The 19,424-nt window shown below is 25.8% G+C and overlaps 2 protein-coding genes across 5 annotated transcripts in view; one reads left to right on the top strand and one right to left on the bottom strand.

The window, feature by feature from the left end:
- Positions 1 to 6,293, bottom strand: part of LOC117240528 (zinc finger protein 260-like) — a 39,672-nt gene extending 33,379 nt beyond the window's left edge. For 3 of the 4 annotated variants that reach the window (XM_033506545.1, XM_033506546.1, XM_033506548.1), the window contains exons 1-2: positions 5,809 to 6,293; positions 5,086 to 5,605 (exon numbers count right to left, since the gene is read on the bottom strand). In XM_033506545.1, coding sequence (XP_033362436.1) covers positions 5,086 to 5,605; positions 5,809 to 5,931 — 643 coding nt within the window. In that variant the 5' untranslated portion in view covers positions 5,932 to 6,293. The remainder of the gene's footprint in view (positions 1 to 5,085; positions 5,606 to 5,808) is intronic. The other variant, XM_033506547.1, reaches the window with a different exon arrangement.
- Positions 6,294 to 12,554: 6,261 nt separating this feature from the next.
- Positions 12,555 to 18,585, top strand: LOC117240529. The gene is made up of 5 exons (XM_033506549.1): positions 12,555 to 12,649; positions 13,930 to 14,043; positions 16,649 to 16,828; positions 16,906 to 17,071; positions 18,324 to 18,585. Exons 2-5 carry the CDS (start codon positions 13,938 to 13,940, stop codon positions 18,526 to 18,528), a joined length of 657 nt encoding a protein of 218 aa, XP_033362440.1. The 5' UTR covers positions 12,555 to 12,649; positions 13,930 to 13,937; the 3' UTR covers positions 18,529 to 18,585.
- The last annotated feature ends 839 nt before the right edge of the window (positions 18,586 to 19,424 follow it).

The following is a 19,424-nucleotide window of genomic DNA, read 5'->3' as shown; positions in this document are numbered from 1 at the left end:
TAAGTAAGATCGAAACGAATACACAATATCATACACAGTTGCCTTCCTCCAATTAAAAAAATCAGCTTGAAGTGTGATAAATTTTTTGTTGCATCGAACCGGATATCAGTTTCTATATGTTTCCAATTCACCGTCTTGCGTGATTTCTTTTATAATCACCATATAACATATCAACTTCATGGAATTAAAAAAATATTTCATTCCTGTAGTAGATAGACATATTAAGATTCGTTTATATATATTTCCTTATTTTTTTATATTATTATATTTATCTATATTTCGTTTATATCAAACTGACAAGTTCAAAACGCACTTACTGTAACAATACAAATATATACCATGAATACGAGACTCAATTTATGACAAGTATTATCATTTATGTTCAGAAAGCTTACTGAATATTTTCGTATTTATATGATTATATTTGATTTACGCATTAATAAGGAAATTTATTATACAGGGTAATAAGGTAATTTATTATACAACAGTTTGATTTAACAAGAAAAAATAAGATGAAAATATAGAATAGAACTTTTTCATATAACGCTCCGTTTCCGAGACGATTTAGTATAAATATTTGACAAGTATAACTAAACTAGACTGAACAAGAGTAAGAATTAAACTATAAATAAACCAAAAATGTACAAAAGACTCTTTCTAACATGCGTTGTTTTCGAGAAAAATGAATTTGAAAATGTATCATGCGCGTGTATCAAACCAGTATTTAATTGAACATATTCAAACTTTATTTGCTTGAAAATAAGGCCTTAAACGTTTTTGACTTATCTTCATACGTATAATAACCACCTGCTGATGTTGATAAATTTTCAAAAAAATTTTCTCTATTCTCAACTTATCTTTTTGGGGCGAACTACCCTGTATCCACTAGAACTACTCACCAGTTGCTGATCACCATGTATTTTAAGTTGATTTTTATTAAGAAATTATTGGGAAACAGCAACTGTTTATGGCATCGCTGAATTTGTATAAGTGTCAATTTTGACACTGCATAAAAAGCAATATATGGTGTCATTTAAGAATGTCATGATGATCTTGATTTTTTATTCAATACAACATTTTTTTGATATTATTATTGCAATTTTTTGCCAAATGAATACTAATTACTTTATTATTCTTTTCGTCACATTAGCGGAAATGCTTGAAAAATCGTGCCAACCATTACAGAGAACAGACTGTATACTTTCGGATGAACCGACCATTTATTTATTTGATCATAAATCATAAGTCTGACACATAGGAGTCGGTTAGACAGAAGTCCACTACAAGACAAAAAAGTAGGGACTTTTAACATTTTTAAATATTAAGAATATTATTTGAAAATCTTATTTGAAGAAATTCTTATTTAATGAATATTATTTGAAATTACTTGAAAATCTCTATATATGACTTCTATGTAAAATATTTTTCTCATCATTATATTAAATACATTAAATAATATTTGCGATTATTTGTGTAGTTATGACTGAGCACAGATATTCATAATAAGAATAAATTGTCTTTATATATTCATTTAATTTCAAAATAAATTATAAAAATTAAATTAATATTTCTAACGTTTTTTAACAGTACATTTATTAAAAATTATACTGTTTTATATATCAAGAAACAATACATGCAGGCCAATCAGATTATATATATAAAATTCGCAAAATGATTTTCGTTATGTACTTTGTACTAATGCTTTTCTGATATTCATCTCTTTAAGTTATTTGCATCTATCAACAAAATAACATAAACGATAGATTTAAGGTGGTTTCATAAGAAATCTAAAGATCGCATGTTGCCCAAACACCCTTTAATAATTGCAAAATTACGAGCTGGAGCTCGGTCTTAATGAAAATACATATCCGTGGTGACGAATAACGTTTCCCAATAATCTTAAAAATGTATATATAAAGTTCAGGTTATTTTCATTTAAAGTATTGTTGTAAAGATGAACGCCTAATAATATGTTAGTTTTGACTTTGAATTTTAAGGTCAATTTTTTTTACTTGCATCGTATTCTATTCATTACGGGGACTAAACTTATTAAAAGAACCATGGGTTACAACTCAGCTGTTCTCCTAAAAAATGATGTTAAAGTTGTACTTACACTTATATTGACAGTATTTACAATGTTTACATTTCGTCCCTTTGGTTCACTGTTTTATCTGCAGTTTGTAAATCGAAAAAATTGAGTTGGAAGTTTATGAAGTTTAAATTGTTTTATGAAGTTAGGATTAAAAAAACTTAAAAGAATATTTGTTGCTTTCTAAGTAGAATTTTCATCATATAGTCATAGATTTATATTCTTTATACGAATGAGACATATATACATGAACTGATTAAGTACATTTTTTTGAAAAATGGAGTTACAACAGCTAAAATTTAGGATGACAGTAAGATGACATTAGGATGAAAGTAAATAGCATTGTATTAATGAGGAAACAGGAAATATTCTTTAACACATGAAATACCTCGCTTTCAATAAAGTGAAATACCTAACTTCATGATTTCAAATTATTACAAAATTACTTGCTACATAAAGACTTCCAACAAGAGCTCAATGGTGCCAAAGAAGCGATTTGATATTATTAGATTTTTGCAGCTGAGGACGTGAAAGACTACTAAGTCACTAAGTGGGCTTTACCAAAAATGCTTATACACCCTGCACATTATTCTACAACGTTATAGTTCACTTTCGTTTAATAATTGCGCAATTAAAGACTTAAAACATATGTATCTATGTAATTCCAAAATTTTATATACAGAATCTATTGAAATATTACATAACGTAGTTACTTTCTGCATTAAAATAAACGGATTTTCTTCAAAATGCAAAAAAAAAATTGTGTTTATTTTAGTACCTATGTTGCTTTTTCGAATGTATGGTTTCTTCCTACAAATACTTCCATCTTAGTATGATTTTCGATTGAAATTGCTTATCATTAAGATAGAATCTATGTGAATGTTTTTTTGTATATAGTAATGAATTAGTTGTTCTATTCTTATTTGATTTATAATAAATACACAATGTATCCATTTTATCTTCAGTTACATAATGATACACTGTGTGCAACAACGATTTAATTAATAAGTAAGACAAATACAAATAATACTTTTAATAATAAACAGAAAATGAATTCAACACAATTGTTACACATTACTTTTTTTTATATGGGTTTTAACTATGAATATTTGCAATATATCAACAATCATATATATAGGTATATATAGGTTGTATTTGTCTAATTTCCATGAATATATAAACAACAATGAAATAATCTGATTATTGATTGGACTACATGTGCAATTAAAAGTGCTTTTTAATACAAAGAATTTCATTCTTAAAATAGAATTTTATAACTTTATCTAATAAATGTAGCACTACAAAATATTTTATTAATTTTCGTATTTTAATAAACTTGAACTCAATTATGTTGCAGACTATTGGTTTGTTTCAATAATCACCTTCATATAACATAATAATATTATACATACATTAATAATCATTTTATTATTATGTGGAAACCATAAACAATTTAAAAATATATTCCAGCTATCATATTGTAAAATAGTAAAAGTTTATCTTTCTTCATTTTAATCGTAAATGTCTCTCTTTTAACCAACTATGAGAAAAATGCTGGGAGTTAAAATGGTGTGAACATCCTGTGTATATATGTATATATTCAAAACTTTTTGGTAAACAATAAATAATTTAGAGATATTATATGTGTCAAATAGAAATTACACTTCTTTGGTGTCGTTTTCACAGAATAGATCAAACATGTATAGTATTATGAACTGTTTTCTTAGAGACTACTGTAAAGAGAGATATTGACTTTACTTGTTTTTACTTCAGTAGATTACATGGGTTAATCATTAATATGCAAATAAACTTTTCCAGAGTAACTATTAGAGTGACTAGTATGGTAGAAGAGGTAGAAGACCTCTAATAAAATGTAACTACTCTGTAATGAAACACACCTAAAATGAGAAGTATTTATCTTAAATGAAATGTGATATTAATTTTTATTTATCAGAATAATTATTATCCTAATGGATAGTATTTATTTGAAGCATTCTTTTACATTCTCTATAAACAAAGTCGTATAGTGAAAAACAAAATTAGATTCTAAGTACAATTATAAGCAATTATTTTAATTATTTTGATTCCATTTACAAGCATGTTCTTCTATTTGCTTTGTAACTGAGAGAAGTCTTTGAAAAATTGAATATGAATCAATCATCCTCCTTCATCATCATTCTTTGAAAATGAATAAGGTTAGTCTTGTTTAAATCTTCCAGATAAGTAAACAAACAGTTCTGTTCAATTAATAGGATTATGTAAAGCACAAAGCTTTGTATAAACAATGAAGAAAATATGAAGTACGTATGAATGGAAACAAAATAATAACGAAGGAAATATAAAAGTAGGAATACATATAGTATATCTATCAATTACTTCATTAACTGTTCTTAAATGTTTAAACCAGTATTTATGAAAAACCTACTAATTGTTTACAAGACCAAAGGCATCATTTCGGATATTTAATAGAATGATTCTCAATGTAAAATGTGTTTTGTTTTCCTTTCCTTTTTTCACATAAAGTTTCTCTTTAGATAAGCATCTTTTGTCAAAACTTTTTAATTATTAGAATTTATCAGTATGAAAGAAAATGTTTCAAGTAAATGTTATTCAGTCTAATAAAAACTATCCATAAATGGCAAGAAATTAACGCCTTATTCTGCTTAATATAAATAAGGGGATTCATTTTGTTTCACCAGTAGACATCCTAGAAAAATGTATTACCATTATACCATTATCTACCACAATCTATTTAATTAAAAAAAATAATGTTTATATCTATAAGTTTTTGTACGCAGACGATGGTTTTTGAGTATATGTTTTAGATCCTTGTAACTTTGGTTATACTTGTATTAATATTAATATTTTTATTAAAATCATTAATATCTACTTTCATTCATCTTACTATAAGGTAATAAATTTTTAAGATATTTTAAGGTCTTTATAGATAGTTTTTATACGTGTATATTACTTGCTATTATAATGATTATATTTACCTGTCATATAATTATCTGGAATTTTAATATTTGTTTTCATATCTATATTTTTATGTTCTTTTTTTAAATCAGCACTTATGTATACGTCTGGGTCCTCCATTTTTTGACTTCTTCGTTTTAATTTTTTTCTAGTTTGTTTAAGCGGCGTTTTTTTAAATTGAATTTTACATTTTTTTTGTTTCACATTATCTTGAGGTTCTTCATTTTCATATTTTTGATGGCTATCATTTTTATTTTCTTCAATAAAGTAATTACGTGAAGCATTAGATGTATCATGGATATAATTTGATAAATGACATTCAACAATTCCTTCGCCAATTTCTTCTTTTGGAAATGCAATAGTTTTATCAATATAATTTATATTTGATTCTAATGATTGTGGCTCAACTTTAGGATCTAGAAGTAATTGTCTTAAAGACACTTGCGCTTGATTGGTTTTCTCAAAAAATTCACTACACTGATTCAATAAAATACAACAATCTATACAAACTGTAAGTGGTAATCCATCATTAGTTAATACCTGTAAGCAGTATTTTAGTTTAAATATTACTACAATATACATATATATTCATAAATATAGACATTAATCCAATAATACTAAAACGTAATATCAGATTAAAAGTCGAAAGAAATTATATTTCATTAGGATAAACAAAAAAATAGAAAGAATTATTAAATTTATTGCATTAAAAAGAATTATAAAAAAAAGGGAGCTATTTTTACCTGAATTTGTAAACATTTAGCAATTTTAGCTTCTATGGCTAATTTTTGTCCTTCTGCTTCGTAAATTCCAATAAAATTCTCTTTGGTTTCGGCGCAGAGCCGGCAAAGTTCCGACTCTGTCATGATTCACAAACAAAATTCGAGAACAAGTTCCGCAATACAGTACATTGTTAAACAAACAATTAATGCAATCACATCATCTCACATTTATATTGTAATATGTGATAAATAGAAAATTGTGAACGCCAAAAAGGATAGTGGACATATTGTTTCTTTGCACAAGAAAAACAAGTTATTTTGTAATACACGTACAGAGTTTGTTAGTTAATTACATTTATGGAGAATCATAACAAATTTTTATGAAATAATTTAATCGGTGTGTGTAATAGATTGTTCATTACATTATATATGAATGAAGTGCACAGTTGTTTCATTACATTCCTTGAAAAAAAGTACATTTGTATATATAAGCGTGTTTATAGCATTGCTAGGGATTTTAAGGTCGTACCACACGTCAATATATAAAATTTCGATCACTGGTCAATCCTAATATTTCATCTTATAGATTTCTTTCTGAGGGCTGTGAATGATACATATTTGTAACAATATTCTAAGCTTATACTATGTATTTTTATATATTAATAAAATATATAACGTTTTTTTCATACTATGTGGGCAATACACATATATATATAAATACATATAGGTACATATTAACCTTATTTTCTCCATGTAAAAAATATTTTTAATTCTTTTTATGCACCTATAATATATTCTATGTCTATTAAGGATGTGCGAAATCACCAACAATGATTTATCACATCGATCGCGATTTTTATATTTTGAGTGAATTTACTCATTGTGATCGTAATTCACGACCTTGAGTGAATTATTTTTTATGAAATACTGCAATATAGTTTTGCATAAAAATATCTATATATACTGTAAATTTAAAATGACGTCACGTCTTCCTCATATAACGTAAATTTACTTTATTGAATATTAAAAATAGAAAATAATTAAATTTTCTTTCCTTTATCTTATTTCATTATTTTAATAAGAATTAATTCTTTGGTAAATGTACAGATAGAACTGAACTTCTCCGATTCTGATGCATTTTTATACATTATATTTATATATTATACATTACTTATATTTTTAATATGTAGTGGGAAGCATGATTCTGAACAACTTTTTTTTCTAAATATGTTACTGGCGATTGGTCTTAATTTTTAAGATATTTGCAAAAAAACTTGCTGCTACTACAGAAAATTGGGCGTCTGTGGTAGCATATGTATCTACATTAGTTGCCAGCAATCGGATAAAATAACCCGATCGAAATCTTCTGCTTATATTCTTCTGTTTAATATTCGAGATGAAGGTTTGTGCACGCCTATATACGAAGCTGTAAAAATCTCTGTATAACTCAATTAAAAATGATTGTCATCAGTGTACATATCAAGTTTGGGTTTGGATAAATATGTTCAATCCAGCCACCGCGGGGCAGTCGGCAACGCTTACATAAAATGTATATGTAAATGTAATAAGTATTCTATTTCGAAAAATAACATCGATTACATATTCACTCATTAATTATGTCTATAATTAATTTCTTATTATATTGTACAAGCGGTGACCGGACTGAAAAATCTAGTTCAAAAACAAACCAATACAGTGATGATATTTATTTTTAATTGAGTTATAAAATATTTTTTGTTGCCTTGTATATGCAATTATGTATGGGGCATTTAAACTCGCCCAACTCTCGTTTATAAACAGAAGATAAGCAGCTGGTGGCCGACAAATTGACGTATGCGCTGCTACAGATGCACAACTATAAACAAAATTCACTGTAGTGATACTGACTGTTTCTGTGACTATCTCGGAGAAAAATTTATCTTGAAGGCAATTAATCTCAGGAAAACTTTTTTTTTTAATGTACATGAAATGATCTCAGAAATCGATAGAAACAAATTCCACTACAGCAGAATGAGAAAGCGAAAGGTATTGCATTTTACAACTAAGCAAAACTGATTATGTCTATACTTTAGTCAAGCGCCTGAATGAAAAATAAGCTTTTCATTTGGACATCAAAATATAAATCTTTCAGAAAGCGTACAAGCTTGGAAGATAAACTGAGATAAGCTCATACATTTATATTATACAAATTATACAAATTTAAGATTTCCCGTTTCGTAAGTTAACAAATTGATTGTGCGGAAGCTAACAGACGGATCAATTCGAAATTTGGCATATTATTCTGGTATGACTAGTACTGACTTATCACAGAGTCTTGATATTCTAATTATAGAATTCTAACTAAAGTCGTAAACGATTTAAAAAAAAAACTTATTAGCAATGACTTTCTATTGATACGTTTTATGTATGATTAATAGGTTGTAAAACAAAGCAAAATGTAAAAAGAAGTCGTATGTTGTACGTTTACTTGATATTTTGTTTATGACAAGGTGGAGGCAATTTATTTTAACGTCGCTCGTACCGTTCCGAATCAGATTGTGCGAAAACATTTCTACGATTTGTTCCCGAAATCACTTTTTTTTAGACTTAATTCGATTGGATTAAAAGAATTTTGTGTCATTCAAGTATAGATACAGATAAAAAAAATTGTCATTTTTTATATATCTGTTCTATTCTATGACGTCTCCTCTCTCGTGTTTTTAGATAATATATGCTTCAGGTAACTTTTTTAAGGAAAAGAAACAACGCCAGCTTCGACAGAGACATCTTGAAAACTGACGATTCGATAGTCGGGCTACAACTCAACAGTGTCGCTTTCGAACGACTGATCGGCCTCGGTTAACTGTATGGATGAACACTGTCACATTGTGAACCGATGTTTGTCATACGATGTTATACGAATATTATTTGCGATAATCAGATTTTTTACATGTCTCTGTCAAAGTCGGCACTGTTTTTTTTTAATGAATATAGTTTTATGAAGTATACATATATTATTAATCGACTGTGGATATTTATGCAAATTCATATTTCATGTTTATCAAGACTTATTTCACCTACTAAATATTACAACACGTGTGCTTTATTTCGTATGTCTGATACATATTTTAATATTACACACATTCTGCCAATTTTTTCACTTCCAAATTTTGCATTAATGTATAAACATTCACAATTTAATTATTAAGAAATACACGGAAAAGAATATCATATAGTAGAACAGATATACGACAGAATAAAATTCTACGAATTTCATCACTTTTATTGTCAGCTACGAGACAATGACAATTTTATGATATTTTAATAAAATGAAACTGTGCAATAACCGACTTTTAACAAATAGAGTTTTTTAAAGTGTCACATGTGTGGGCTGCAGAACAGTCTATTAAAGAAATTGCTGAATGAAGAATTAATGGATTAAGAATACATGACGTTTGACCGTATCATGAAGTCAATCCATCGGCCTCCCTAATATTTATCAGGGATGGTTCAGAGTAACCAATCCCAACGAACACTCAATAAAGCACAAACGCAGTATGAAGTTAATTTATAAAAGTATCCTATAATTAAAAAAATTTTTTAACAAATAATTGAACATAATTAGAACTTAGTACATTAGTTTATATAAATAGATATGAAATAGTAAAAGTTACAATAAGTTCATAAGATAAACTGAAATAAGAAATAGAACAATGGATTTTTAAATCATTAAAATAGGTTTGTTAGGTAGTTCTGAAATAACATAAACAAAAATTTTTATAATTGTATTGTATTAAATTTGATGTGATTTCAAACAGGTATTCGGTTTTATCGATGACTTACCCTGTATATTCCTATGAATGTATATTCCTATGTATATACATAAATATGTGTATCCTGAATGAAAAATAAAAATAAGGGATAAATGTATGATTTCAGTCAGAAAATGTTTTTTACTGTGTTTGGGACGCAGTGCGATGTTCTTGAGTACCCGGGATCAGGTCAATGTTTTTAGAATCAGTCATAAAACAGTCATTAAGCCCGTACGTCCTGTGTGCGATACAGCAAAATAAACTAGTTTTAGTTCCATCAGGCTCATATCTGTCGGTACAACAATGCTGTTGTTAACAAGATATTGAATAGTAATAGCTACTGGCTAGTTTTCAAGATATCTTTGTCTATAGCATTTACTAATTAATTAGATTCAAGTATATTAAATTTGGTATTACTTTGTAGTTTCTCTTTCATATACAAGGAAGACTTTAAAAAGAGATCTACAAATCTCTACAAAAATTGTATACTATAAAAATGAAACGTACCTTATAAATACGCTTCATTGGAAAATAAGAGTATGTGCAAATAGTTTTTGTAGCCGCTATCGTCCTTTTTGTACTTAAGAAATTAATAAAATATGACTTCTACTACGGAAGTATACATTCTAGATATTGTGCGTGTGATGCGATAAAGGTTCGAAATTCAAACAATGTGATCGACAAATACGACAGTGTCGCATATTGCACGCATTGTAAATTTGAATGCGCTCATAGAACGTGCTTCGTTTGTTGATGTCGTGTTGGTCGGCGGAACCACTTATACTATACAACATTCAGTTAAGACATATATAGGTTAAAAGTATGTACTTACATTGCAGTCTAATCAGTTCGTCCGTACAATCTTACCGTGGTGTATCTTGGATCATTCTAATGTCTACAACGTACTTTTCATCTAAAGAGCAATAGAATTACAATGGGGAATTATATATCAACTTTTAAGCGATCCTCGCACAGAAAACATTTTTATCTTCGTATTTATCATATGATAATTTGAGTTGTCAACAAAATTTCTAAATTCCGCAGAAATGTTCAATTTTGTAAAATTTTAAGGAAGAAAACCACCTTCACTTTTCCTTTCCGCTTGCTAGCATCTAAGAGTAAGCCTAGCAAGGTGAAAGTAGAGATTTCGCCCTCCAAAATGATCCCAGACATGTTATTGTACGATTTTTTTTAATAAAATTGTAATAGTTCAAAAATTTATAATTTATCGATGGAAATTTGTGATTCACTGATTCGTTTTAATTTTGTTGCTGAGTGTAATATTACTTCACTTTCCAAAACGTTTTTTGTTCTTTTTAACGAATTATTAGAAAGAATAAATAATTCAAACAGTTTTCATCAATAACATTATCTATTTGTGTATATATATGCATGCATATGTTATGTATGTATTGTAAGTATTATATATATGTATTATATATATATGCATATATAATACATATACATATACATATATATATATATATATATATATATATATATATATATATGCATATATAATATATATTATATATATAATGTATTACTTATATATCTTTCATTATAATTTTTGTAAGACGACTTAAATGATTTTTAATATTTATGGCAATTCTTCAAATTTCAATCGTATTATTAACACGTTGCGATTTTTCCCGACGTTTCGTGAACATTCTGGTTTACATCATGACAATTTAAAATTAAAAATTTTTATGTTTATATTTAATATTTTTTTACTTGTGTATATCTTTATAATATAACACAATGATTTTCTCATTTAATGATTTTATCTTTAAATGTGGTAGTACATATAATAGATAATATATAGCATAGATCTGTTAAACTTACTGAATCAAAATTATTTCATGAATAACAACTTTATTTCTACAATTTAAAGAAATATTTAAATAATGCATTAAATAATACATTTTACTTTATTCTTAAATAATTCTTCATATTCACAATCAAAGTCGCATTCGGTCAATCGGTATAGCATGCTTTTTGGGTTTTCAGGTCACCTACATTACCTCTTAAAATTATTTTCTAACGGTACCTGTAATGTTCGTTATTATGAAGATAAAGGTATTTTGAAAATTGTAACTAAAAAGAAATGGAAGTCTTCCTTATTGATATTTGACCAAATATTTTGAAATTTAATTATACATAATTATTAACTAATCTATCAACATTTGCAATAATAAATTTTTTATCGAAATTTATTTATTGGGAAAGAAAGAATCATTAAGAAAAAAATATATCATTAATTTACAAAGGAAAATTCTACAAGTATGTTACCTAATAACAATTATATTGTTTCATTGTCAAACATTGAATATAAGAAGAATATTTAGGAAATGTTTATGTTCAAAATATTCTTATGTAACTTAATATTATACACACATATTTAATTCATCATGATTAAAAACTAATAAATAATATATATTTACAATTCGTTTTTGTTTGCATACCAAAAGATACACAATAAATGAAGTGTTTATCAGCATGATTTTAATTATAAATCTTATGTCAAAGCATGTTTGATTTGGTTATTACCAAAGATATGTATAATTTTATCCGTATTATATTTTGCATTATTAATATTTATATTCGTAATTCTTATACAGTATGTGTGTGAGTGTGCGTGATGTGCTAGAAGGGGGGACAAGAATATTTATTCATTGCTCCAAATTAATTAATAGTTTACAATAATATTATTAATAAATAATAAATAGTATTATTTGTTAATAAAATATCGAATCATCTTATTGATAGATTGTTACATATTATATTTTATATTAAAGTACTTCATATTTTGAATTAATACTTCAATATAATACTTCAATTAATAGATTTATAATATTAATAGATAATATAATCTATTGTTTTGGAATATGTACTTTATATACAGAAGAAAGTATAATATGTTCCAAATCGTGTTAGCACTTCTCCAAAAATACTTGTGCAATCGCAAAAGTATTGACGCCATGTCCCCATTATATATATATATATATATATATATATATATAGGGGTGCTTCTGAAGAAAGCATCGCAGTTCTTCGGAGAACGTCTATAGGTAAGCATCGTTGACTTTTCATGGAAAGAAATCTTCAAAAAATATTTAGCTGATTAACTGATTGTAAATACTTTTATTTAAATACTTTACATAAAATACATAAATTTTTACTTATAAATAGTTTGCAGTCTTTATTATTCACAGTGTTTTTGATTATATGATTCAGTACATTAATAATGATTTCCATATTTTTATTTTTATTCAGAGATACCGAGGTATATATGTAGAAAATATGTATGACTATAAGAATAATCTGATTTTAACAGAGCAATTCACATTAATAATAAAAATAATTAATTAATTAATTAAGTTTGATTAAATTTGTGCTGGTTTTATACTTTTGGTTTTATACTGTAAAATAAAAATGTTTATGAATATGAATTATGTGATAATATTAATTTATCAAATTTATCATTAAATTATTATTTAATTAACATTAATTAACATTTTGATAGAACTGACCTGTTTAAAGTAACATAATATTTTATTTTATCAAACTTAACTAAACATTAAATATTCTTGCTAATACTAATATTTCTAAAGAATATTTTTGCATCTAATGATACTGATTTAAAGAGACCAATATTATCCTCATCTGTACCCTTGTCTAACATCATTAGTATTTTTATTGAAAAAGATTGGATATATTTTGTAACATCACTGATGTTTTATAAAGCGGATTGTGTCTTTATTAATGTTTTTATAGTTAGTAACAAATAAAGGAAATTATATACATAGGTTTATATTAAAGTAATCAATCAAAATAATTTGTCATAATGGAAATTATAGAATTACATTAAAATAATATATACTATGATAGCGGTTCTAAGCATCTCATATCATTATATGAACGTAACATGAATGCATTATAAAATTCTATAAATTTTTCATAGTTAATTAAAAAATTAAAATATATTTTCTTTCCAACAAATTTTTGTAATGTTCATATGTCGATAAATTTATTTATTGGAAGATACAAAATTATGATATAGTAATTAAATTATGATTATTATATTATAATATTAAAACTATCATTGAAAACTATTTATAATTTTGGTATCATCGGGAAAAATTCTTAAATTAGTTTGATCTTTTAATATGATATCCAAATTAATTTAATGTACCGTATATATAATGTATACGTAGCATAAAAGTATTTACGAAATTTATTAAAAATGCAAATGAATGTAATATATTAAGTAAGATGTTAAAATAAATTATATGATTTTGATACTTATGTTCTCATTTATAAAACTGATATTTATATCTTAAAATTTCAGCTATAAAAATGATGCGATTTGTTATACTTGGAACATTGATTGTTTTATCTACGGCTCAGTTTCAATCTACTAGAAGAATTTTAGAAGCACCAATCGCTGCGCTTTGTTCACAAAGTAAGTAATAGATTGATTTTTTTATAAATGCTTTTTATTATATTTATTTTTCCTGTCAATATTAACAATACTGAGTCTTACATTTTGTGTTTTTCCTGAATTCGTATTATTATAGATATCGTATTAATAATAGAATGATAAAAATCCAATTTTCGATAGTTAATACATCTATAAAATGACAGGAAGCAATTAATTTTTTATATTGCAAAATATATATATGTATATATATATATATATATATATATATATATATATATATATCAAAAGTAGACATGTATATATATATATATATATATATATATACATGTCTACTTTTGATTAAAATTTATGTTTAAAGTTAACAATAAAAGAATGTTTATTTGTAATTATTTATCTCGTTTTTATGTTTTATAAAATTAATTATAATTTTATAGATGTAATTCTTTTGATAAATATTTTTTCCTATTTGAAGATTTCGAATTTACGCAATTTTAGAAATTTATTACTTCTCATTTTCCACTTTTGATCTTTTCATATTATCATATCTTTTGTTTAATATATTGACACAGCAAATCATGTGCTAATCGAATTAAAAACACTAAATATTTATATAGATATATATTATATATATTCTTTAAGATTTTTAGTAAAAGAAGAATGAAATTACACAAATTACAAAGACTTTATCAACCAGTACTATAATTTACACTTTTCAATATAGACATTCGTATTTATTTATTTGTAAATACAAAATATCATTTTACGATATATTTGGAAAATATATATTAAGAAACAAATTATACCAATTAATACTAAATAAAAACATGTCTTGCAATATAAGAATTTGTTCATAAAAATTGCTTATCTACAAAATATACATGTATTTTTAAATCTTTTAAATATAAAAACTAAGATGACTTTTCCATGCGCATAGAAGAAATTCTAATAGCATTATAAATTTTTATTTGCAGAATTATACATATGATTTGTATATCTTTATTTCCTATTGAATGTTATCTAATTAATTTTATTTTTTATTGTCTTAGACTTTTCTGTCTATTGTATTGTCTCTGGAATGCATTCTCATTATACTACGTACAACCGAACTTTCTTTCTGTCATTTGAGAAAGTAGCTTGTATAATTAACATACCAATCCAACATTTAAGTCGTGACTGAAATACATATTTAAAATCGTGAGTGTCACTGGTGTAACTTTCTCTTCAAAGGAAACAATGAACAAGAATGGAACTTATGAATTTCAAAGTATTTGATTAGCTTGGTAAACATATTTCATACATTATTAAAAGTCAATCATTTGGTATTATACATTTTATTTCAATTATAAAAGGTACGCGAAGTGTCTCACATAACTGGGACAAACTATATCCTGGAAACGGTAAAAGATAGAAAAGAATTTCATTAAGGGAAATTAAGCGGTTTCGGATGATGTATGATCTGAAATAGGTGCCCACTTTGAAAGTGGCCTCTATTTTTAATTAATTATTAAAATTAGTTAAATAATTAACTATTTAATAATATCACCTTCATTTTTAATTAATTAATTTAAAAAATCACCTCAATTTTTAATTAATTAGTTAAAAAAATCACCTTTACTTCTAATTAATTAGTTTAAAAATATGTTAACTTTAATTGCAATGCAATGGATATATTTATGTTTATGTTTTCCTTGTCCTTCATTCGTTCAATTTGATAAAGTTAAAATATTTACAAATATCTTTTAAAGTTAAGCATTTTCAGATTATTATATTATAGAACTATTTTAATACATTTGTGCAAAGAGTTAAAAACACATTAATTAATATATGAAATTTATAAATAAATCTACAAAAATACGGGTGGTGTAAAAATTTTTGAAATGTCATCACTTCCAGAATGAATATACACACCAGTAGATAATGTATTATTTGGATCTATTTAATTTTACTCAATAATGTTTTATATCTTCTACTGTCACTGAAGTAGGTATAGCCTGTCCCAGTTACGTGGGATAATCATATATGTATGTACAGTAGATATGTTAATTTAGATGTATGTACAAACACAATTATCTTTTTACTTTCTTGAAAATCAAAAATATTTTCGATATTTATTACGAAAACTATGTAATATAACCAAGAAACAATTTTCAAATTTTTATTTGCAAAAATTGCAATATTAATGTTATTCTTTTGAAATAAAACTATATATTCTTACTATACTTAGATTTTTACGTATTTCAACAAGTATTCAGCAATGTACAAAATTTGTATGAAAGTAGTTTAATTACTATTTTATATTTATGGTATATAAGCATGTGTACAAGTTTTAAAGTAAAATACCAATTAACAATTGATTTTAGATACGTGTTCGATATTTCAATCAACTGAATTCAAAAATCATTTTTCTTAAAATGATAATTATTTTAAAAAATATAAAATATTATAAAGTAAATATTTAATAGTAAATGTATTTACGTGAATTTTCCAAAAACTGCAAATTGTTTTGACTGTATAAAAGCTGACGTGTAATATTCTAAATTAGATTGTAATATTTTGATCACAAAAATGTAATATTAGTAATTTTACATCAATGCATATAAGAAATCCATTACATTATATGTTTTAGGGGTTATTCATGAACGTTTCAATGGCAAAGGTTATTACTATTCATGGGCTGATCCAAGAACAAATGGACAAGAACTTGATTGGTTAGCAGGTAGAAATTTCTGTAGGCAACGATGTATGGACCTTGTTTCCCTGGAGACTTCTGCCGAAAATGAGTTTATTAAAAGTCGCATTGTGCAAAGTACTGAAATACTTAATATTTAATATATTTTTCGGTAAAAGCAATGAAGTATGAGTAAAAAAAAATATGATTTCTAGACAATGTGAAATATATTTGGACATCTGGTCGGCTTTGTGATTTCAAAGGATGCGATAGACCTGATCTTCAACCTCTTCATATTAATGGTTGGTTCTGGACTGCAGAATTACAAAAGCTTGCGCCTGCTAATGATCGCGCTAATAATGATTGGTCCGAAAGTGGAGGGTAAATATAATTATTTATTTTCTTTAAAAGTTCATCAAATATTAATGGTTATATTAATAATACCGCTTAGTGATTAGTAATAGGTAAAAATCAGGAACATCAAAAGATTAAGGATATTCACTTCAAAAGATATTAAAAATAAAAATACGTAATCTTCATATGTATGTATTATTTAAGATATGCATTATTTATGCTTCGATTTAAGGGATATGAAAATTATTGATTTTTCTCTGCCATTTAATAGTTTTTGACGCGTAGAATCCATAAATGTAAGTCTTAACTTTAGGAATCTAGTAGTTCAAAAGGTAGGTAAAGTTGAATGTTTTTGACGTATTTTACACGTTACTTTGACGCCGCGTTGATTTCTATCCATGATTCGTCCAATAGAATCAATAGCTGTACGCAAATGCACATAAATGGCGACCATTTTGCGAAGGGATTTTAAATCGTGAGTATTGGTTACCCTTACGTTACCATTATTTTTAAAATATTCTTTAGGTTATTCGACCGACGTGAGGCTAGGTTAAGCTAATATAACTAAATTTAACAAAGTTCAGTTTAATGCTCATCTGTGCGGAGTGCGAAGTATGATCAACCATGGAGTACAGAAGACCAATCAGATGATAGGTAGAAGCAATATGGTGTTATACTACATGTGAAAGCAAAAAATGATGTTTTACATATGCATAATTCTTGAACCGATACATTTCAAAAGTTAAGGCTTGTATTTTTTGATTCTATGCGTCGAAAGCTATTAAATGATAAGAAAAAATCAATAATTTCCATGCCCCTTAAACCAAAGTTGAACCCGTTTTATATCTTACCGGTACGACAGTGACTAATATGAAGGGAGACAGCAAAAAAGAAAGCAAAATAGAACTTTAAAATATTTAAGCAAAATAAATAGAATAGTTTTATAATAATATCGTGTTTTATTCTAATCAGAAAAATTTCATCACTGCATCACTCTTGTCTCATTGATGTAAAAGCAAGACGGATTTTGAAAGAAAAGCTGGAATTTATAATGTGGTCTTCTCCAAGGAAATTTGATATAGAAAACCTTTAATGCATTTTATTTTAATTCATTTTTCTTAGAGAACTACACTCGCTTTGAACCATATTACGAATTATTTTGTATTTTCTATATCGAATATAGTGAAAAATAAATTTATTGGTCTTGTAAAAGAACAATTTAAATAAATTATCATAATATATCAAATTAGTAATTAATAAATAGCATGATTTATTTTAGTATTGGAAAACCACAACCTGATAATCGTGAAGCTATACAACAAGGAGGTGCACCAGAAAATTGTTTAGCAGTATTAAATCAGTTTTATAATGATGGAGTAAATTGGCACGATGTTGCTTGTCATCATAAGAAACCATGGGTGTGTGAAGATAATGATTCTTTACTGAGATATGTTCACTTCACCAATCCTAATATTCGTACTTAAAATATGTAAGGTATAATTTATAGTTTTATAATAAATTATATAATTATAATTATTCAATACTTTTTATATGAATTTCTATCTTTTATATCTGTTTCTCATATATCTCAAGGAAAGTATATATTATAATATAATTTAAAATAAGAAGTACAATATACAGGATGTTAATTTTAAATTAATTATTTAAACTATTTCTGTTATTAATAATGATAAAAAAATAACTACACAGAATTTAAATGGTTTCAAGGCACACATTTAGTGGTGATAAAAAAGTCTTATGAAATCATCTTGGCAGTTTTTCTAAAGTCATTGACATTTTTTTAAGTAAGACAACATGTTTTGTTGTGCATTGATCCATGTGCTTTTTTATTCTGTACAAAAAAATACTGAGATAATTGTATCTAAAAGTTATTAGTTTAAAGGATATTTTAACTTTAATTCTGTTAAGCTTATAATATGGAAGATAAAGGAAGATGCAAAACATTATTCCTGTGTTCATATCTTTCTTATGTATTATATGTAAACTCAACAAAATTGAAGTTAAAATATTTTCGAAATTAATCAGTTTCAGACATAATTATCTTAATACTTTTTTGTAAAAAATAAAAAAGCACATTGACAAAGCATTGGTGTATAAAAAAAATATGTAGATCTACTTTAGAAAGTATCTATCTGGAAAAAGCTATCAAGATGATTTCTATAAGTCGTTTTTCTAGCAGCACTGGATGCATACCTTGAAACCATTTAAATCCCTACAATTAGTTATTTTTTCTCATTTTTATTAATAATGGAAATAATTTAAATGTTCAATTTAAAATTAATATCCTATATGAATAACATTTTGCTTAATATACAGAATAATGTAAAAAATGTATGGCATTTCAATCTTGTTTGTTGCA

This window comes from Bombus vosnesenskii, unplaced genomic scaffold (assembly GCF_011952255.1).
Source record: "Bombus vosnesenskii isolate JDL3184/JDL3185 unplaced genomic scaffold, Bvos_JDL3184-5_v1.1 scf7180000014758, whole genome shotgun sequence".
Classification (NCBI taxonomy): domain Eukaryota; kingdom Metazoa; phylum Arthropoda; class Insecta; order Hymenoptera; family Apidae; genus Bombus; species Bombus vosnesenskii.
The sequence above is the reverse complement of the archived record's forward strand: the minus strand, read 5'-3'. Positions and strand labels throughout refer to the sequence as shown.

What these genes read in the sequence shown, in the direction of transcription:
- LOC117240529 (XM_033506549.1), top strand. Translation starts at nt 13,938, where the DNA reads ATGATGCGATTTGTTATACTTGGAACATTGATTGTTTTATCTACGGCT. An exon ending in TAAAAGTCGCATTGTGCAAA is followed by an intron (nt 16,829 to 16,905) that starts GTACTGAAATAC and finishes TATGATTTCTAG; the next exon opens with ACAATGTGAAATATATTTGG. An exon ending in GATTGGTCCGAAAGTGGAGG is followed by an intron (nt 17,072 to 18,323) that starts GTAAATATAATT and finishes GATTTATTTTAG; the next exon opens with TATTGGAAAACCACAACCTG.